Source organism: Xenopus tropicalis, chromosome 7, assembly GCF_000004195.4.
Source record: "Xenopus tropicalis strain Nigerian chromosome 7, UCB_Xtro_10.0, whole genome shotgun sequence".
Classification (NCBI taxonomy): domain Eukaryota; kingdom Metazoa; phylum Chordata; class Amphibia; order Anura; family Pipidae; genus Xenopus; species Xenopus tropicalis.
The window spans coordinates 81384089-81407982 of record NC_030683.2 but is presented as its reverse complement, the minus strand read 5'-3'; the positions used below and the strand labels follow the sequence as shown (position 1 = coordinate 81407982).

The window sequence follows — 23894 nt, the reverse complement described above, 5'->3', positions numbered from 1 at the left end:
TGCGCGCGCACCTGAAGCAGGAAGAAGGAAGCGATGCAGCTACCCCGGGCTGGTGCTGTTCTCTCCTAACAGGGGCACTAGCCCGGGGTAAAAGGTAGGCGATTTAAGTCACTTGGGGGTGCCTAACATTTTGGCACCCCCAAGTGACTTTGCCTTTCCTTCTCCTTTAAACTGGGAAAAAAAATAAAGTGGTTAGAGATTTTTTTTTTTTTTATTGACTTCAATTGAACCTCACCAGCTTTTACTTGCTAAATTATTTGTTGATTTTTTGAGGATTTTTTTCGATAATAAATACAGACTACTCATAGTTCTTAAGAATATTCGAGTATATTCACATTTTTATGCTGCATTTTTTCTCGAAAATACACATTTTGATAAATCAGCCCTATCATGTCTGTCTATTTGCGGTTCTTTAACCAATTTGGATCTCTGTAGTGAGAATGCAAATAAAAAATATCCAGTGCAGCGGGAACATGAAACACAAGTGGCACTTACATAGTAGCTATATATAGTAGAGGAGAAAACACTGGGATTAACTCTGATAAACTACAGAAATAGAAAGGCATGATCACTGCACCATCCAAAATATCCTTCTGATTTGTTCAGTGTAAGGCTGTGCAGTGTATGTGCACACTGAAACCATTACAGATTGCAGCCGTGCTCCCACTTACGTAATGTGAGGAAAGGTGCAGTGATAAGCAGAAACACAGCCCTTGCAACATCAATAAAAATTATGAAAACCACTTAAAAAAACTCAATACATCCTATGTTTCACTCCCCTTGGGACAAAGAGATAGATTATATATTTATTGTTCTACCTATAATAAAAGACATTTTGTTACGATTAAGTACTGTGAGGACAGTGTCTTATCATTGGTTGTTTTATAACCTCTTATAGAATATGGGAATATATTTCATTCTCTGTGGTTAGTGCTGCTGCTTTTTAGTGCTGAGGTTTTTAGGTTCAATTCCAGCCAGGGCACTATATGCAAGGTGTTATTCTTTAGGCTGGTTGACTGGCCACAAAAACTGTGGGCTCAGCTAATTGCATGATGCCCTAAATGGTATTATTTATACAGCCAACACAAGCACTGGGGCATTACAACTGTAAGTTTCTAAAAATGGACGTTCCCTGTAATACAGGCTGTGTGCTTTGCGAGAGGAGTATGTAATTGCCAATCAATGTCTGTGCAATAGGTTAAGCCACAGTTACAGAGTAGAAAGTGCTCTCCATTCTATACAAAAAAGGTTCCTATTTGTAAAAGTAATAAAATATACAGCTAGAGTATTTTTTCCAATGCAATGCATTAAGAAACATCAGTATCACTTTAAAAATACACAATAAGAATTCATATCATAAGCTACTTCTGCTTGGAATGTTAGATCTAAGAAGCTGATACAACATATTTAAATATCACACATTTCCTGAGTAATTAGACCTGCTTGCATTGCACTTTTTATTTCTTATGTCCCAAAGACTAAATGCTTGATCAATATTTTATATGAACATTGTGTAATATGACTAAAACCTTACTCACTAAAAACATTTATAGATGCTTCCTTTGCCTATATTATTTATCAGTCAGTATTTCCCTGGCATATATTCCTGAATATATTATTAATGTGCTCATTAAATGCCTGGGTGGCAAGGTGAAAGGAAAAAGCAGAGTGGGAAATGAATATGAAAGAAGAGAAGCAAGGTATTTGAAGAAGTAGTTGGCTTTATGGCAGTAAACCTCTTCTATTATAAATAAATAAATGTAGGCACCCTTTTGACTTGTATCTATGCCGTTTATTCTGAACTTTGGGCCTTCTACAGCTTGCCTGCTCCCAGGGGCAGACAAAGTCGGTATAGGACCCCTGAGCAGGAGGGAGTAAGGTCATTGACCCATCTGCTGTTGGCAATGTTAGAAATGTTTTAAATAAAAACAAATGAGCTGGACTGGATACCCCTTTCTACCCATGTCCCTACTGAATATATGGCTGCGCAAAATGTAGCAGCTATTTATCCATAGATGTTCCTTCTCTTAAAGGAACAGTAACACCAAAAAATGTATATATTTTAAAGAAATTAAACTATAATGTACTGCTGCCCTGCACTGGTAAAAGTTTTGTGTTTGCTTCAGAAACATACTAGAGTTTATATAAACCCTGGTGTGTAGCCATGGGGGCAGCCATTCAAAAGAAGAAAAGGCACAGGTTATATAGCAGCTAACAGATAAACCCTGTAGAATACAATGGTGTCTTATCTGTTATCTGCTATGTAACCTGTGCCTTTTTTCCAGCTTGAATGGCTGCCCCCATGGCTACACAGCAGCTTATTTATATAAACTATAGTAGTGTTCCTGAAGCAAACACCCCAGTTTTACCAGTGCAGGGCCACAGTACGTTATATTTCCATTACTTTAAAACACTTTCATTTTTTGGTGTTACTGTTCCATTAAGGCTAAACTCCATGGGGAATTTTGTAGGATGGTGTTGGAATGACAAAACACATCCTACAAGTCGGATGTAGTTGCATGGGTTGAAATATAATGGAACTGATACAAACAGTAACGCAACGCTCCTGTCAGAAGGGAACACTGCATGCTGTCTTTATTTGACAAGATGAAAATCTCATGATAAATCTAATGGTGTCTTGACAGACTTTTCTTTCTCATTGAAATACAGGACAAAGCACACCATCAACATGATGGATATTATTCCTACTAAATCTTGTGAGTTGCATATCAAGGTCAGATAAAATCTGATCCACAAAATCTAATCTGAGCTGTTGGCCTGTCTGGCAGCCAAATTAAACTTAAATGAATATATTTGTCAGTTCTTGATGCAACCAACTATTCTACTGGTATCTGAGCACACGACAAGTGAAGGAAAATGTAGTATTTTTTTGTCTAAAAACAAAAATAAAATGAAGCGTGAATAGAATAAAACTCTGATCACTTTGGATTATAACCAGGTATGATATAATGGAATCAATTAGCTGATGTGTTTGGGCTCATACTCAAATCATAAGCACCAAACACAGGCACAATGCAACATGCTGTGTTGCACCTGTTTTAATACAGCCCCATATGGAAGAATGGGGTGCATTTCTTACTGCTCTTCCCTGTGGTGAAACGCAGGAAAATGCCACCTCAGTGGAGCGCAGAAAAAAAAAATGTCTGTGAGTATGAGCCCTTAAGGTGTGTTTAAACCTGCACCTCAAAAGAGACACCTTTATTTATTACACCTGATGCATCCTAATATGGATAGAGTACTGATTGGTTTACAGACCAAAGAAAAGCTATTTCTTCAGCACACGACTTATTTTTAATGTGCATTTACTTCCCCGGCCGCTTCCTATCAAATGACATTCAGTCACACCTGAGGAAGGGGGTGGTCCCCTAAAATCTGTGCTACATTTCTATTGAAATAAACGACTTAAGGGCATATGCCAAAGTACATAGGTGTGCTACTATCAATATAAGCCATGACTTGTTTTACAGGGGTTTTTGTTGATAACAAGTTGTCTAATTCCAGGCAGTGTCATTCTGTGGCTACTAAAGCAAATAAAGTGCTGTCTTGTATAAAAAAGGGCATTAACTCAAGGGATGAGAACATAATTTTGCCCCTTTATAGGTCCCTGGTAAGGCCTCACCTTGAGTATGCAGTGCAGTTTTGGGCTCCAGTTCTTAAGAGGGATATTAATGAGCTGGAGAGAGTGCAGAGACTGCAACTAAACTAGTTAAGGGGATGGAAGATTTAAGCTATGAGGTTAGACTGTCGAGGTTGAGGTTGTTTTCTCTGGAAAAGAGGCGCTTGCGAGGGGACATGATTACTCTGTACAAGTACATTAGAGGGGATTATAGGCAGATGGGGGATGTTCTTTTTTTTTCCCATAAAAACAATCAACGCACCAGAGGTCACCCCTTTAGATTAGAGGAACGGAGCTTCCATTTGAAGCAGCGTAGGTGGTTTTTCACAGTGAGGGCAGTGAGGTTGTGGAATGCCCTTCCTAGAGATGTGGTAATGGCAGATTCTGTTAATGCCTTTAAGAGGAGCCTAGATGAGTTGAACAATCAGAATATCCAAGGCTATTGTGATACTAATATCTACAGTGGTTGTATTTATAGTTTATGTATGTGAGTGTATAGATTGGTAGGTGTGGGTTAGGTGTGCTGGGTTTACTTGGATGGGTTGAACTTGATGGACACTGGTCTTTTTTCAACCCTATGTAACTATGAAGAGGACTCTCACTGAGAGGAAAATATATTCCGTACTATATTAAATCAATAAGAATTATAACTACCATAGAAGTCAGTTATAAACACTGAGGGCCTGGCTTACAAAACACTCATGAAGAAAAACCTGCAGCAGTATTTCCAAAACCTAATATCTTTCTGCTGCTAGAGCCAACTTGGTGCTGCTTGGCAAGAAAACTACCAATTCATAATGAAGTCAGTCTCATACACCAGGGCATTAACTAAGTGGCACATCCTCCCAGCCTATTTTCCCATGATACAAACAATTAATATCACTGCCTGGCTGGGACAAATAAAATGTTATGATGAGGAACCTCACAAAATTGCTCAGAATTTATAATCTGTGAAATGTTTATAGCAATGACAATTTGCCAAACAATAAAAGGCAAGGAAAGATACAAATAAAATGAACAAGTGAGCTGTGACTTGAGCCCAAGGCTACCTTCCTTGATTGAACGCTCCTCTTTCAGGTTACATCCATGATATAAAAAGGATTCACCTCAGGTAACGTTTTGAGATTCTTGTTTGTTTTATATGTTTATACAGGCACTGTCAAGGAAAAACATACAACCAACCAAACATAAGGCTTTTTTATTATTATTATATATTCCCTCATAGGTGGTGAGCCAAGCTAAATACTTAAAACCATGTGACTTGGAAACACTGGACAGCAGGGATGATAATGATTTACAGGGTTTTTTTTTTTTATATAAATATATACACAGAATGGAGAAAACTGTATAGTAAATACTACCCTATGAAGTTTTTTCCAAGGGGCGAGTGCTCCCCTATGGAAGCCCAGGGCTATTCCTATCAATTCATCAAGACCCCCGGAGATTTTCTGTACATTATAATTAATGCAATTCTCATGATTTTTCTGGGCTTAATGGATTGTTTTGGTGTCATAATTCAACACTCCTGCTAAGCTCTAACACTAGACAAAAAGAACTGGATTGTTTGCAAAGAATGGCCAGATTACTTGATAATTGGCACATTTAGGAAAGCCAAAAAGATTTAAAAGCCAGTTAGTATAAAATAATAACTGATAAAGTGAAGACAACTAAGAATACATCAAAATACACCATTATTAACTATATAATAAATCTGCCCTTAAATTAGTTTAATTTTATCCATAGAGGCTTTCATCCTTATTACTTTCAACACACAGCTCTCACCCATAGGAACCATCACTGCCTAAATTACATCACTGTACATATTGAACATATTGTTCAATGCTTCCACGCAATGTTCTATTACATATTTTGGACACTGGCATGCAGGGCTACAGAAGGCAGTATCTCTGAATGTTTTGGTACATGTCTTAGTAGGTTCCCCAGGATGCACAGCAAAACATAGTCGGAGGAGCTTGCTGAACTGTACGGAGCAAGGTTTAATGAAATATAATATGAGGGAGGTGGGATTTTTAAGAGGATGAGGTAACAAGGCTATCAAAGATACAAACAATTAGCAATTACATCTTCTAAAATACAATAGTTTTGTCTTTCTGTAATAAACACACTGGGGCTCATTTGTAAACACTGGGCAAAATTTGCGCCTGGCCAGTAACCCATAGCAACCAATCAGTGTAAAGGGGTGGCTCACCTTTACATTAACCTAGTATGTTATAGACTGACCAATTCTTAGCAACTTAATTTTTTAGAATTTTTTTATGTTTTATCATTTATAGTTTTTGAATTATTTGCCTTCTGACTCTTTCCAGCTTTTACATAGGGGTTAATGACCCTGGCAGCCAGAATCTATTGCTCTATGAAGCTAAAATTTTATAATAATTGTTACTTTTATTCCTTATATTTCTATTCAGACCCTTTCATATTTAAATTCCAGCCTCTCATTCACACCACTGGTTGGTTGCTAGACTAATTTGCACCATAGCAACCAGATATCTGCTAAAATTTGAAACTAGAAAGTTGCTGAACAAAAAGCTAAATAATTTAAAAAAAAACACAAATAATCAAAAATTAAGATTAACTGTAAATTCATAGAATATCACTTTCTACATTATACTAAACATTCATTTAAAGGTAAACAACCCCTTAATGCCAGCTGCAGCTAGAACTATAGAAGTAAACATCTAAATGGGTGACCTGCATTACTGCCCAGGAGCAAATTTGCCCAGTGTTTATTAATGACCTCTACTAGGACAAAACCAATTTACATATTCCAGCAGTTTGATATTGATTATTTCAGTGCATGATTTTGGAGATTTGTTCTTCTGCTTTAACACTTCCAAACTTACATCAATATTTTCTACTCCTGAGGAAGCGTACCGTAGTACGTGAAACGCGTTAAGTTTTTTATGCACCTGTTTATACTCTACAGTACATCCTGTAAGTAGCCTATTTTTAGCAGAGTTATTTAATAAATTATGTTACACTATGTGCCGTTTTTCTCTTTTTTCTGCCTAAATTGAGGACTCGGTTACATTCCATTCTCGAATATCTGCTGTTGGGCTTGAATTTATCGCTATCTGGTGAGCCTTCTGCATCACTATACACGGAGGTGTTATATATCAATACTTACAGTGGTGTGAAAAACTATTTGCCCCCTTCCTGATTTCTTATTCTTTTGCATGTTTGTCACACAAAATGTTTCATCAAACACATTTAACTATTAGTCAAAGATAACACAAGTAAACACAAAATGCAGTTTTTAAATGAGGGTTTTTATTATTTAGGGAGAAAAAAAATCCAAACCTACATGGCCATGTGTGAAAAAGTAATTGCCCCCTGAACCTAATAACTGGTTGGGCCACCCTTAGCGGCAATAACTGCAATCAAGCGTTTGCGATAACTTGCAACGAGTCTTTTACAGCGCTCTGGAGGAATTTTGGCCCACTCATCTTTGCAGAATTGTTGTAATTCAGCTTTATTTGAGGGTTTTCTAGCATGAACCGCCTTTTTAAGGTCATGCCACAACATCTCAATAGGATTCAGGTCAGGACTTTGACTAGGCCACTCCAAAGTCTTCATTTTGTTTTTCTTCAGCCATTCAGAGGTGGATTTGCTGGTGTGTTTTGGGTCATTGTCCTGCTGCAGTACCCAAGATCGCTTCAGCTTGAGTTGACGAACAGATGGCCGGACATTCTCCTTCAGGATTTTTTGGTAGACAGTAGAATTCATGGTTCCATCTATCACAGCAAGCCTTCCAGGTCCTGAAGCAGCAAAACAACCCCAGACCATCACACTACCACCACCATATTTTACTGTTGGTATGATGTTCTTTTTCTGAAATGCTGTGTTACTTTTACGCCAGATGTAACGGGACACGCACCTTCCAAAAAGTTCAACTTTTGTCTCGTCGGTCCACAAGGTATTTTCCCAAAAGTCTTGGCAATCATTGAGATGTTTTTTAGCAAAATTGAGACGAGCCTTAATGCTTTTTGCTTAAAAGTGGTTTGCGCCTTGGAAATCTGCCATGCAGGCCGTTTTTGCCCAGTATCTTTCTTATGGTGGAGTCGTTAACACTGACCTTAGTTGAGGCAAGTGAGGCCTGCAGTTCTTTAGATGTTGTCCTGGGGTCTTTTGTGGCCTCTCGGATGAGTTGTCTCTGCGCTCTTGGGGTAATTTTGGTCGGCCGGCCACTCCTGGGAAGGTTCACCACTGTTCCATGTTTTTGCCATTTGTGGATAATGGCTCTCACTGTGGTTCGCTGGAGTCCCAAAGCTTTAGAAATGGCTTTATAACCTTTACCAGACTGATAGATCTCAATTACTTTTGTTCTCATTTGTTCCTGAATTTCTTTGGATCTTGGCATGATGTCTAGCTTTTGAGGTGCTTTTGGTCTACTTCTCTGTGTCAGGTAGCTCCTATTTAAGTGATTTCTTGATTGAAACAGGTGTGGCAGTAATCAGGCCTGGGGGTGACTACAGAAATTGAACTCAGGTGTGATAAACCACAGTTAAAGTTATTTTTTAACAAGGGGGGCAATCACTTTTTCACACAGGGCCATGTAGATTTGGAGTTTTTTTTCTCCCTTAATAACATAAACCTTCATTTAAAAACTGCATTTTGTGTTCAATTATGTTATCTTTGACTAATAGTTAAATGTGTTTGATGATCAGAAACATTTTGTGTGACAAACATGCAAAAGAATAAGAAATCAGGAAGGGGGCAAATAGTTTTTCACACCACTGTATATTACACACTTTTGGTGATTGGATTTATTTTGGAATCAAATGATCAAAACGTTATTGCACTATTAGTTGTTTTATTTTACATGTATGCGCTCCTACTACACATTTCTGCAAGTTCCTGGGACCCAGCCAAACGGGTTATTTTGAAGAGGAGCTGCAGGATCATCAATACACGTCTTCACTCTTTTGGAACATTATTACGAGCGCTGAGGTCTTGGGTATTGCACAGTGCACCTTTAATCAATATTTTGACATTATGTTTCTAACGGATTGCATTTCTCTCCACTCAATATGCATCTGTCCAGCTCCCTGGGCCAAAGCATGTATGTGTTTCTATAGAAAAATGTATTCACTCAATGTATAATTATAATGACATTTTTAACACCCATAAAATCAGACATAACCACAAAATCTTAAATATTGTCTTTATAAATCTACAAACTAGCATTTCTGTATATACAGGAAAATGGGTTTTTTTTTGTTTTTGGTTTTTTTTTTTTTTTAGAGATTATGCTGGTTTCTGTGGCATAAAAAGTGTTAAGTTAGCCATATCATATAAACAATATCTGATACTGCATGAATAGAAAACAGAGGTGCTACAGAGCATCACATAGCAGGAGATAGATTCCTTGGAACACCAAGCTCTATTTACTCATGTAGCACTAGATTACAATATATGTTGTATCAGCATGAATATATTCTCATATCAAATACTGTTTGAGTCAGCTATTGCATAGCAACAATGGATTTTATAAATAATGCAGAGAGTGGGCTTCAACTTCCAAAATGTTTCTACCACTAGCCGAACCTGCCAGCAATGTGATAGAAACAGCAATACTGTATAGCCTTGCCACATAATGGCAATACAAAATTTAAAACTTTTCCAGAAATAAAACTAAAAAAAATAAAATTTAATGCAGTGCAGTAGCAGAATATGCACACAGAGGTGCATGGCCATTAGATCTTACTCTGTCTGCTTTTATGTTCTAAGAGTAGCTCCAAAACAGGAATGATTTTAATGTTTTCCTGACAGAAAGCTTTGAATTATCTTTGGTCAAAGTCTGAGGTGATACAATGAATTAAAGAACAGAAATATGCTAAAAATGTGCATGCTCCATACTTACTATAAAAATGCTTAATTATGTGCAAAAAAATCTTAACGGTATAATACAGATAACATAAAAAAGTTGTTAGATATTGATTTTGCTCTTGATTTTGGCATTCACCAAAACCAAGAGGAAACTCAATATAGATCTATACATAAACTCTAACTCAGCAGTTGTATTTCTGCCTAAACTTCCATTACTTCAGACTGGCTGCCCACATCTTTCCTTATTATCCACAGCTCTTCAACTGTTATGCACCTTAATAGAAATAAGCAAGGGGCACTTCTTTTTAAAGCAGAGTGCTTGTCATCTGTAGAATCACAGAAATACAAATCATGCAGATTGGGCAGCACTGGACAGTGTTTCTACCAGAACAAATGGCTTGGTATTGACTATATGTTAATTGCTTTTGAAAGAGCCTAGACAATTAGAGAGTCAGGATACATTAGTAGTCTCTTCCACATTTTGTCTGAACCAAATAAAACTTTCAGATAAACCCTTATGAAAAGTCTGAACTCCAGCATTTAGCATCTGCTGCTGTTCTCCATTTGCCCGCAAACTGACAGAGCTTTCCTCAATCGGATCCTTTCCCTTCTCCGTTTTACTCTTCATCAGAATCCTAAAAAATGAGCATATGATGAGTTCTCACACATCCTAGTGCTTTTTACATGAACATAAAAAAAATAATTTAGGAAGACTTCTAGTTTATACTTTAACTCTTTGGAAAAAGTAACAATATTTTAACTAAAACTGGAAAACAATTTGTTTGCAAGTTCTTGTAATAACCACCTTTACAGACACAGTAGAAACAAGGGTGAATTTTTGCTGTATATAAAAGTCTCTCTTTTATGCGTGCACTTTTAGCACATTTTATTAGTGTCGCTATTAATTATTATGAGCAGCAGTTTCCACAGATTCGGCAAATACAGCAGGTCTCCTACTCATGGACATATCAGTTTCTATCCCTGGTGTCAGTACATTTAGTTGGAGAACAGAAAGAATAGCTAGATAAAATGTAATGTTTTTTGACCATTTTGGCTTAAACCATCTACAAAAATATGGAATAACACTTTACATCCATTGATGCCCCCTGGTTGAAGTAGTGTGTGTCTGTATTTGTATATATTTTATATAAATGAGCATTGGTTAGAATAGACATGTGAAGCACTGACTGATGTGAATGATTTATCATCTCTATAAAGCACTGTAGGATATGTTGGCACATATCATAAAATAGCTTAGTGTATGCTATGTATGCTGTATCTGTACATATAAATACAGCACAACCTACATACAGAATACAGCCTTCTGTCTATGCCTTTTGAGAATGAATGGCAAGATAAAATGGTGTGGCATCGTCCACTACATAAAAAGAAAAAATGATGTGAATGAATGATGGATATTTTGTTCATGTTTACTGGAATATAAAATAAAACTAATCATAAAATGGGTTCAATTTCCTCATATATGTACAACTTGCAGGGCTCTGAAATCTGCCCTAGGTATTTAACATAGTGGTCCCAGTTTGAGTGAACATTATCACCAAGCCACTTTGAGTCCTGCTAAACTTACGGATAGTATTTCCCCTGCATGTCCTTATACAAATGCTACCTCAACAGAACAAAAATATTCATATTATATGTGTGGTCCCAATTTGTTTGGCACCCCCCTCCCAGTAAATTAAATTGCTTACTTTTTACCCTGGATTACAGGAACTTTAAACTTATGGTCATGGGAATGATTTTGTGTGTGTATACAGTGTGTTGCGGATACTTGCAAGAGTGCACAGCTTAGAACCTTTATTATTTTCTTTTTACCAATCAAAAGTCTTTAGTGAACCATCATACTGAAAATGGTTGTTACTATAATAACAGGAGCCTATACATGTGCTGTGTTAAATCAAGAACACCGAAAGGAATCAAACACTTACATCAATGCATCGAAGGCAAAATCGCATCAAGCATCCAGGGGACTGCTCCGGGGATGATGTGTGCTGCAGTGGGGTACTTTCATTATCATCATAAACACAACTGTGCGGCAAGAAAAACTTAAAACATTAGCACATAGAATAATAAGGGTGCTTCTCACTGCACTTTTGCAATTTGCATTATTTTTCTATTTTTAACAACATTTTTACACTGATAATACAAGGCTTTTGGTTAAACTGGAAGTCAGCAACCCTAGGCTTAACTAAAGATAGGAAGTGCATAGTCACTAACACTCTGGGCCTTTAGAGAGAGCAGTTAGGCTAAAGCCTGCCTAGCAGTATAAAACTAAAATAATAATCTAAAATGGCTAATATTTAAGAAACCACTTAAAACAGAATATGAATCTAAATTGTAAAAGTGCTCAGAGGAACACTTTAAATACATTTATACCAATTCATATTTTGGGGTTAAAATTCCTTTAAGTTGCAAAAGCAGCCTGCCTTAAGCCAATTATCTTATTACAGTTATAGGATCCATTATCCAGCACCACATAACATGAGGCCATCTTCATATAAATCAAATAATTCACATTTTTAAAGGGATTCTGTCATGATTTTTATGACTATATTTTATAAGTTATTGAAATAAGTGATTGAAATAAGGTCATATACAAAAATTCTACTTCAATAGGTCAGTATGAATTGGCAAATGCTTCTTGTAATTTGTCTAAATACAATTGGTGGAAACATAGTACAATTTTAATCATCATTCCTTAACATTTAAACATTGAAAAAAAAATATGATTGTTTTGCTACCAAGACATATTTATGAATCTTAATTACCATCAAATACATAGCACTGTTTTATTAATACAGCAAAAATGACATTGTTAAATGTAAGCATTAACAAAGTTTTGAACTTGATCCTAACACCTGGGTTCAGACTTTGACCAGCTAAAATACGCAGGCTATGGAAAGCAAAATCATTTCTGGGTTTGGGGTCAATAATATACTCAGAATTATGTATTAACGGACTCTTACTCTTGTGACTCTTCAATAGGCGACTTCTTCCTCCATTTCAGGTTCTTTGTCCTACCCCTACTGATTGATCTTCTCATCCTGACTAGGAGCAGCAGAGATACTAAGGCTGAGGGGATGAAAACTAGAGCTGAAAGCAGGCTAACTGTGCTGAACTTGAAGTAGAGAGCTGAAAGAAAGAACAGTACAGGTCATCTACATTTTTAACCATTCACTATGGGTGAGGCAAGTTGTACAGTGTGTGTTTAGTGAATAATACTGTATTATAGCAGGAAATGACTGAAGGCCATGGAGGACAACATACCATGGCTTACAACGAGAGCCTCAGTGTCACACCATAAAAATGTATTGCTTGCAACAACTACAAACAAACAGTTGTCAGTAGTGATATCCTGCAAATGGCCTGCAGTGCTCAAAGAAGAAGAACTAGAGCAAACAAATTCTGCCAAGATGGCTCCACACCAAAGATGCATAATGTGGCATATTTTTATCAGGGTACACTAGGCAATATAAGTCTGCCATCTTGAGAACCAACATATTGGAATGCAAGATTTAGGTACAAGCAGAGAATGTTATAGTATATATTATATAAATTGCTTGGTAGATATATAAAGGGTCACACACATAATGTATCTGCATTAAATCATTTCTTACTCTCTTTGGTGACAGTAAGCTTGGTTTGTGGAACACTTCCATGAACATCAGGTGGGTTCCGCACAATACATGACAATGTTCCATTGTCTGTGAGTCTTAAATCTGTCAGTGAAATAGAGGCATCTCCCCTTTTTACATCTCCCTCCCAACTGATCCGATCCTTGAAAGGACCTACCACACTGGGGTACGGTTTGTTAAGGAAGTGTAATATCTAGAGACAAAACAAACAATCATGATACAATATTATTATTTTGTATTACAAACATGCACTTTTAGACTGCAGCTCATTTATTTTATGTTAATGTAGGTGGGAATGGCATAATTTCCAGTGACCTGTGCTCTGATAAACTTCACTCACACTTTACCACTGAGCTGCAAGTTGGAGTGATATCGCACCCCACCAAGCAGCTGATCAGCAGAGCAATGAAGGTAGCAAGACAGCAGCTCCCAGTAGATATAAGAATAGCACTCAATAGTAAGAAATCCAAGTCTGGCTTGTGACTCCTCCAGTTAGGGTGAATACATACAGAGCTACTAGTAGCAGCTACTTGTTGTGGCTACAGAAATATACAATGCTGATAATTTAATGATAATTAAATTATGCGTGTTTTAGCAAAGGCAATTCTCAGTATTGTCTATGGCAGGGTATTTTCTGGCATTTAGCAGCCGTGACAATTTGCTGCTACCTAATAGCTCTGTGTGTCTTAGGGCTCTGGCACACGGGGAGATTAGTCGCCCGCGGCAAAACTCCCTGTTCGCGGGCGACTAATCTCCCCGAGTTGCCTTCCCCTGCCATCCCATCGGCGACAATGTAAGTCGCCGGTGGGATGACAGACGCGGCGGGGCGATTTCGGGAAATCGCCGAAAAAGACTTACGAGTCTTTTTCTGCGAAATCGCGCCGCCGCGTCTGCCATCCCGCCGGCGACTTACATGTTCGCCGGTAGGGTGGCAGGGGAAGGCAACTCGGGGAGATTAGTCGCCCGCGAACAGGGAGTTTTGCCGCGGGCGACTAATCTCCCCGTGTGCCAGAGCCCTATGAAATCCAAGTCTGGCTTGCGACTCCTCCAGTTAGGGTGAATACACACAGAGCTACTAGTAGCAGCTACTTGTTGTGGCTACAGAAATATACAATGCAGATAATTTACTGATAATCGTCTCTGAGTGTGTTTTAGCAAAGGCAATTCTCAGTATTGTCTATGGCAGGGTATTTCCTGGCATTTAGCAGCCGTGACGATTTGCTGCTACCTAAGTAGCTCTGTGTGTCTTCACCCTTATAAGGGAGTAGGAGAAACAATATCTGAAAAGCAGTTCTAATGACTGGCTCTTTCTGAAAGCTCAGGCTCAGACCGAGATGGCTGCCTCCACACCAATATTACAACTGAAAAAAAATACATTTGTTGGTTCAAGAGTAACAGTGTAATTTAGAAATAAAAAGTACACCATAAAAATCATGACAGTATCCCTTCAAAGAGGATGTTCAGCTTTAGACAAACTGATAAATCATAAAAATATTTCTTCTAAAGCTGGCCATAAACATAAAGATCCTTGCTCAATTTAGCCAGCTACATTCTGGGCAAATGTAGGTTAATCCACTCTCCTGGCCTCTGGGCCAACTATTGGACCATAACCCAAGCTGGTTAGGAGAGGACTGCATCAATGTCAAGCAGGAATTTTTTTTAACCTGCCTGTTATCTGTCAGGGAGGTAGTCAGGCAGGGCCCATACATGGCCAACTAAAGGAGGCCGTACACAGGCAGATTTAGGATGCCAATTCAAGTCCTTAAGACTGATATGGCAGCTTATCTGCCCATGTATGGGGACCCCTGATGGGACCAATCAATATCTGGCCAAAAATTGGCCAGATGCTTATTGGGCAAGCTTTATTTTCCTATTGGATCAAGGACATTGGCTCATTGATGCAATCCTCATTTACACAGCTCCTATAACCATTGTTATAATTCGATCATTTGTTGTTGTAGGACAATTGAATTAACCCAATATTGCCCACCTTAGGTATATCATGAGAAATATCTGCTCATTTGGTGACCTCGCCAAACAAGCAGATATTAACATGTATGGCCACTTTAAGTCTGAAGGGGGCAGATCAGCATCTTAAATCTGTCTGTGTATTCCCACTGTGAGTAATCAAGAAGCCCGAAAGGCTACTGCACATACCCATTCCCTTCAGTTAATTTGCATATCTTTGATTGGCTATCATTATCATCTTCTTCTCTCTGCTCGCAAAATGTAGGGGGAGAGAAGTGGACCATATGCCAAGTGTACCCATTTCCTTATTCTAAGGGCAGTGGTACATGGGTAGATTAGTCGCTCTGCGACAAATCTTCATTGTCGCGGGTGACTAAGCTTCCCACAATGCCATCACACCAGCTAGAAGGTAAAACGCCGGTGGGATGGCATACGCGTTGCTGTGATGTCCTGCAGTTGCCCGAAGTTACATTCTAGCCTGTGGGATGACATTGCCACTAATCTCCCCTTGTCCCACTGCCCGTAATCCAAGTTCAGAAGCAAGAATTTTTGCATACCAGGCCTCTTTAGGAGATTATCCCAGCACCTGCCACTCACCATTACAGTGGGACCTCCACTTGGCTGGCGATAGGTCCAGTCCACGGCAACTATATCAGAAATTGGGTATGAGGAGGTGAAGCTGCACTTCAGCTTAATGGATTCTCCAACCACACCATAAGCATTGGGATACATGCTGATATCTATACACAGACCTGGAGACATTCCTGGAGAGAGACCCAATAAATACTGTTACCATAACATATATTTATTTAAATCCTTTGATTCCGTCCAAATAAAAATGAAACTTGGGATCCCACCAGAGACAGGAGAACAAAAAATAAAAATTTAAAAGGCCACTTAAGTGCTATCTAGCCAGTATAGGAACAAAGGACATCAGTTTATATGCTTCAGTGCCAAACACTTATCAACAGGCTTAGCAGGACCACAACGAGTTGCTGTTGCAAGTTTATAGGCCCAACCCTTCTGGGTGTAGAAAATAAGTAAAGCTATTTAAAGAAAAGGTATTCCAAAAATAAACCACAAGAAACAATACGTCACCAAAAGCCGATATATCAAAATCTGTTTACTCATTATGAACAATATTTTGCCATGTTATAAAGTTATAATTATAATAGTTCAGTGATAATTAATTGTGGAATATATATTTTACATTTTAATCTATCTTCCTTATGGATAGGAAACAACTTCTGGCAGGCAAGGGTATTTTGAATCCTTCCGTTACCCCTAAGGGTGAAGACACAAAGAGCTACTTAGTAGTAGTTACTTGTCACTGCTACTAAATGCCAGAAAATACCCTGCCATAGACAATACTGAGAACCGCCTCTGCTAAAACACACAGAGACAAATATCAGTAAATGATCAGCATTGTCTATTTTAGTAGCCGTGAAAAGTAGCTGCGTGTGTCTCCACCCTAAAATGTCACCACACTTATGGCCAAATTTGAGCAAGACACCTAAGCCAACTACAGAATCAATGCATTGTGTACAGGGCAATGTTCTCTGAAAATGTGGTTATTTTTTTCCAATAGATTTGCCAGATCATTGTCAAGGGATCCCATCAGATTGCAGTAAGTGCATGCACATGTGCAGGTCACTGGCTGACCTGGAAGTTAAATGGACCCTGCAGTCCTTTGTTATCCACTTGTGGGTTGTGAAAACAGTATAATCTGGCCATGTATTTCATGAAACTGCGCATGGAGTGCTGTTGCTTTTATCTAAACACTCCACAAAATCACTGCAACCAAAATATGCTAATAAATACAATTTTCTGTACTAAATAAAAGTATATCAATACGTTTTATTGACCATTTAGAGCAAGGCTGTCAAGCTGTAGGCCTGTTGTTTGGGTTTTATGGGCCCCTACCTGTCCAAGGGAGCCACAACTACTCCTCATTTCCTCATCTGCTGATATACCACACATTGTTTGACATTGTGCATCAGCAAATTACATTATCAAGCTGACCTGACCGATAAACCAACTGACATATATATATATATATATTAAGATTACTGGGCCACCATACATGTACCAAAAATCATACAAAACATACAAGCTAATTGATTGTGGGATAATATTCTCTATCTGCATGTATCAGCGAGGACAGAATTGCCCAAAATACATCCATCCTTGTAAACACTAATTGCTTGACAGTGATGGTACTGCAACTTTAGGCTAAAAATCAGATGTACTGTATTAAACAAGATCAGTGTGCCACCGCCCCAAGGAAACAAATTCCACATGTAATAAACGACATGGAAGCAGAAAGTGCCCTAACTGAAACACCTATATCAAGTCATCAAATAACTATAAATTAAAACCTTTATTTATACTATTAGGTAAGAAATACTATACGAAGGTAAAATGAAAAGTTAATTGTAATCATAGTTATATAGGGTTGAAAAGAGACCAGAGTCCATCAAGTTCATGTTCACTCATACATAAATAAGCCATATATACCAACATCAATACTAACTGTAGATATTAGTACCACAATAGCCTTGGATACTATGCTTGTTCAAGAACCCATCCAGGCCCCTCTTAAGGTGGCTACAAGCGATTTTCAATCTTTCGCCATCGGTCACACGAAAGGGTGTTCCCACCCACAACAGATGTTCAAGGCTGAATCGTCAGCTATGGAGGTAAAAACAATAGGATTTTTACCTCCTTCTGCCGATTCAGCCCTGAAGGTAGATTTTGCTCAGGCGCCTTCAATGGTGCCCGATCGGCGTGACGACCGATATCCGCAGTCTTCTGCGATATCGGTCGCCTCCCCGACTTGCCATACATGCACTGAATATCGTATGAAATGAGGTTTTGTACGATATAATCAGTGCATGTATGGCCAGCTTTAAAGGAAAAGTACCACTAAAAATTTTCACGTAAAAAATCTATTGTACCCTGCACCAATAATAGCCCTATCCTGCAAACCACTTAGTATGTTTAATGCTTTATTAGTAAATACCTGCTAAAACCTGGCTTCCGATTGATCAAGCCTAGCCTGACTCCTTCCTATACAGAAGGAAGGCTAGACTCAATCAATCGATCGTCGCATAGTGGATGCTGCTCCTTCCTTCGCCATATCCCCTTATTTCAAATGACCGGAAGAGACGTTTTAGCAGGTATTTTCTAATAATGCATTCAAAATACTAAGTGGTTTGCAGGATAGGGCAATTATTGGTGCAGGGCACAATAGATTTTTTTGTGTTACTTTTCCTTTAAAGGCATTAAAGGAGAACTAAACCCTAAAAATGTATATAGCCAGAAATGCCATATTTTATATAAGAAAATGGCTGGACTGGCTTAAAGTTTCAGTATCTCTATTGTAGTAATAATATAGGTCTTTACTGTTGTCACAGTAGCTTACTATCTTGGATTCTGTCAGAACTGTCCGGGACAGTGCACATGCTCAGTGTGGTCTGAGCAGCTGTTGAGAAGCTGAGCTTAGGGGTTGTTGCAAAATAATAAGCAGAAAATGAGGGTTTTCCGTCATATAAGCTGATTCTACAGGGTTAATTATTCAGTTCTGATGCTAATTGCACTGGTTTCAGATCTGTCATTTAATGTGACTGAATGAAATACTAATCAGCCTTTTACTGTTACATTTATATTCTATTTATGCTGTATATTTTGAGTCGGTCCCTAAGCCATTAACGGAAAGCAGCAGAGAGCATGTGCACTGAATCGGATGGGGAGTTACTAGGCATCTTTGGAGGAACAGATCTTCCCTGCTAAAGGGCTGTGGTTGCCTTGGGCCCAAAACATAATGTACAACATTTCTTCCCTACTTCTTTGGTTAAGCTTTAGTTCTCTTTTAACAGAATCTGCCATTACAACATCACTAGGAAGGGCATTCCACAACCTCACTGCCCTCACCGTGAAAAAGCACCTACGCTGCTTCAAATGGAAACTCTGTTCCTCTAATCTAAAGGGGTGACCTCTGGTGTGTTGATCAGTTTTATGGGAAAATCGACAAGTAAACCTTTAAAATAAGTGAATGTAAAACTGATGGATTATAAGAACTTTTGCAATTTACCATCATTGTTTAATACTTTAATTCCGAGATATTATGGGCCAATATCACAACATTTTGTAACAACAACGCCACTGGCTGGTCAGTTTCCGACCATGGTGTTGTAAGAGAAAGAAAAGGGGCTGTACCTATGTTCTTCTGGTTAGGTAAACATTACAAAACTCAGATAACACGTCTTTCCTAAACAGAAGAACATCAGACCAGTCCTTTTTCTTTTGACAACTTCAACTCTTCCATGGTCATAAGCTGACCAGTGGGTGGCATTGTTGTAACAAAATTCATTCAAATTCACAAGACTTTAAATCCTTAATATCTCGGAATTAGAAAAAAATAAATAATGAATGTACATTGGAAAAAATGCTTAGAATAGCAATCTTCTCAATTTTACATTCACTTAATTTAAAGGTTTACTTATCCCTTGAGCAATGTCCAGTGTGCTCTATGGCTATCCTTTCAGTAAAAGTATCCAACAACTAGACTGCATGTCCCTGAAATGTGTGCTTTTCCTCTACCTACAAAAGCATTATACAGTTAGGTCCATAAATATTTGGACAGAGACAACTTTTTTCTAATTTTGGTTCCTTACATTACAACAATAAATTTTACATGAAACAATTCAGAAGCAGTTGAAGTGCAGACTTTCAGCTTTAATTCAGTGTGGTAAACAAAATGATTGTATAAAAATGTGAGGCAACTAAAGCACTTTTTTTTTTAACACAATCCCTTCATTTCAAGGGCTCAAAAGTAATTGGACAATTGACTCAAAGGCTATTTTATGGGCAGGTGTTGGCAAGTTCGTCGTTATGTCATTATCAATTAAGCAAAAAAAAGGCCTGGAGTTGCATGTAAAAGAAGAAAGACAACATGCGGTAAAAAAGGAGCTCTCCATGCAGGTGAAAGAAGCCATCCTTAACCTGTGAAAACAGAAAAAAAACCTATCCGAGAAATTGCTACAATATTAGGAGTGCTAAAATCTACAGTCTGGTACATCCTGAGAAAGAAAGCAAGCACTGGTGAACTCAGCAATGCAAAAAGAGCAGGACGTCCACAGAAAACAACAGTGGTGGATGATCATAGAATCATTTCCATGGTGAAGAGAAACCCCTTCACAACAGCCAACCAAGTGAACTACCAAGTCTACTATAACGAGAAGACTGCATGTAAGTAAATACAGAGGGTGCACTGCAAGGTGCAAGCTTCAAGAATAGAAAGGCTAGATTGGACTTTGCTAAAGAACATCTAGAAAAGCCAGCACAGTTCTGAAAAACACATTCTTTGGACAGATGAAACCAAGATCAACCTATACCAGCATGATGGCAAGAAAAAAGTATGGAGAAGGCGTGGAACAGCTCAATACCACATTGTCTGTAAAACACGGTGCAGGCAGTGTGATGGCTTGGGCTTGCATGGCTGCCAGTGGCACTGGGACACTAGTGTTTATTGATGATGTGACACAGGACAGAAGCAGCTGAATGAATTCTGAGGTGTTCTGATACATACTGCCTGCTCAAATCTAGCTAAATGCAGTCAAATTGATTGGGCGGCGTTTCATATTACAGATGGACAATGACCATAACCACACAGCCAAAGCAACCCAGGAGTTTATTAAAGCAAAGAAGTGGAAAATTATTCAATGGCCAAGTCAGTCACCTGATCTTAACCCAATTGAGCATGCATTTCAATTGTTGAAGACTAAACTTTGGAGAGCAAGGCCCACAAACAAACAGCAACTGAAAGCCGCTGCAGTAAAGGCCTGGCAGAGCATTAAAAAAATGAGGACACCCAGCATCTACTGATGTCCATGAGTTCAATACTTCAGGCTGTCATTGCCAGCAAAGGGTTTTCAGCCAAGTATTGGAAATGAACATTTTATTTCCAGTTATTTAATTTGTCCAATTACTTTTGAGCCCCTGAAATGAAGGGATTGTGTTAAAAAATGCTTTAGTGGCCTCACATTTTTATGCAATCGTTTTGTTCAGCCCACTGAATTAAAGCTAAAAGTATGCACTTCAACTGTATCTGAGTTTGTTTCTTTTAAAATTCATTGTGGTAATGTACAGAACCAAAATTAGAAAAATTTGTCTCTGTCCAAATATTTATGGACCCAACGGTATATCCCCTATATACACATAGGTAATGAGTCAATGCAAGGTCACTAACAACCTTCAGCCCTGCTCTAGGGAGTGCCTTTCTACTGATATCCCAAGAGGCCATTGTCTAGAACAATAAAATAAGTAAAGCTTTTATTTAACTATTTGTATTTTATAAATCAGTAAACTGAAGGTAATCAAATGCCAGTATGATAATGGAGTCACATCCCTAAGCTCTTAAAGGAACAGACAAAACATGAAAGTGTTTTAAAGTAATTAGAACACAATGTACTTTTTTCCTACACTGGTAAGGCTAATGTCCCACAGAAAGATTAGTCACCCACAATAAATCTCTGCTACCACAGGCAACATATCTCTCTGAAAGGCAACAAAGTAAATCACCGGTGGAAAGGCCAATGCATCGCTTCGGTTTTCCGAAGTTGAGCATAGCTGCCTGTGAGAGGAAACTTCACGTGACTTCGGAAAGCCCAAGCAAAGCATAGGCCTTTCCATCGGCGGTCAGCCATTCAAGTTAAAAATAGAGCAAGGGCACACAAAGTGTATGACCCACTTCTCTCCTACTGCGTTTTGTAGCCAGGCGGAGAGAAGCAGATCTGCTTAGGCTGAAGCTGTGTGTCATTGAAGCTAAACCCAGAAGCTTATAGGAGCAGTTCTAATTCTGTCTGCCATGCTGCAAAATGCAGAGGGAAAGAAGAGGGTCATGCGATTCACGTGCCCTTGCCCTAAATGGTACAAGTCACATAGCAGATAACAGAAAAGCTTTTACAATGCAACTGGATTAGTACTTGAAGCATACATGGGTAGATCTAAGTTGCCGATTCGGGTCCTTAGGACTCAATGGGAGATGGCATTCACACATTTCTAAGCACTCTGGAAAATGGAAAATAGATGCCCTAGCACATCAATTAACAAACAAAAATCTTCAGCACACCACTTACATACATGTTCTCAGAGGGTGCTTAACTTCCACAGCCGCTCCCAAGCCTTTTTTCCATGTATCTTTGCAAAGGGGAAGAAGCACTCCAGTCTTTCGGCAATGCCTTTAAATAATTTATTTGCAGAAATGGACAAACAGCACAAGCTTTCGGGGGTGACCCCTTCTTCAGGTGCTAGCACATCAATTGGCAGGGCCAGATTTTGAAGTGGTGCGCCCCAAGACACCTGTCCCCTCCACCCCCCTCCCAGACTTGGCCCGCCTACACTCTGCCCCCAGCACTTGCACCACTTGCCTTATTAATTGGCTGTACTGGGCGACTGGACAGGCGGGAGATTTAAAAAAAACATCAAAATCTCCTCTCCAGTCCCCCGTGCAGATACGGCCAGCAGACGACATGCCACCCTCTGATTTTTGCAACCCTAGACCAAGGCCTTTGTGACCGGCCCACAATTCTGGGCCTGTTAATTGGCACATGCTGTAGATATCAGCAAAGATATGTGAGAAGTTGCAATTCACAGACAATACAAAAACTAGGTAAGGCCAGCAAAACAGGGACAGGTACAAGATAAAGGCCTAGAGTCCAATGTAATGCAGATGACTAGCTCTAAACATGCCACCAATGGAACAAGATAGGATCAACTGTAGTCATGCGTGGGGCTTCTGTAATACTCTGGTGCAATGGAAGAGGACTGATCTACCTAGGGCTATATAAGGGTCTGGTCCAGCAGCCAATGACAGACAGTGAAACAACTCATCTGTCAGAGTCCAAGAATATATATATCTAGACCCCCCCCCCCCCCCCCCCCCCCCCCCCCAGCAGCGGCTGAGTTTGCCGCAAGTACTGTTTAATAAGGGCCAGATCCCCCATTGTAAGGAGAGAAGCCTGTGTAACTCAGTAGCCCAAAGAGGAAAGGCCACTAAACTACAACTTTCCAGTTTCACCTGCAGGCAAAACCATCACTTAATGAACTGCAGATTTGACACTCACTTGTTATGTTGCCAGTTTGAGACTCCTCCCACTCACCCAATAAAAACACACCTGTATCACAGATACTGGTTACATACCCACAATACTGGAAAGCACATAGCGCAAGATGTGTACCACGTGACGTATAGGAGCACTTGAACTACAGATGTCTGGGAACGTACCCGAATATACGCTGCCTGTATAGTTGCTGGTATGTCCCACCACAGTTACTAACGAGCCAAATATTAAGGACATATAAAAGTAACAGTAGTCCTCCATGTAGCGGAATACTCACCCACCACCAGTAGTACCAGAACCCACATCATTCTCCACCGTGTAAAGCGCATTCTTCCCTCTCCCTCTCCGTGCTGGCATGAACTACAGGTGAAGAACTCGGTACCCGGAAGTGACGCGCTGGCTAATTGTAATTCAATAGTTTGAGGCAACAGGTGACCCAAGCGGAAGCGCACACACCTTGCAACTTACTCACACTGGGCAGGGAGCTTCTAATATGGGACAATTCCCTTCCTGTAGGACTGGATTTAGTTGTAGGCAAAAAACTTTGGATAGTTTTATTGTACTTTATAGGCAAAATATACTTTTAACACAAGTCATATTGTAATCATGCTGAGAGGAGTTTTGTATAACTGTATAATAGCTACCCTTTTAGTGCGCAATGAT

The 23894-nt window shown here is 39.1% G+C and overlaps 1 protein-coding gene across 1 annotated transcript; it reads right to left on the bottom strand.

The window, feature by feature from the left end:
• Positions 1–8885: 8885 nt before the first annotated feature.
• Positions 8886–23603, bottom strand: mpzl3 (myelin protein zero like 3). Its single transcript, NM_001126663.1, is given in 6 exon segments — positions 8886–10122; positions 11434–11533; positions 12472–12637; positions 13123–13333; positions 15706–15872; positions 23509–23603. Coding segments are annotated over 6 exon segments (690 nt in total). The 5' UTR covers positions 23537–23603; the 3' UTR covers positions 8886–10104.
• Between the last annotated feature and the right edge of the window lie 291 nt (positions 23604–23894).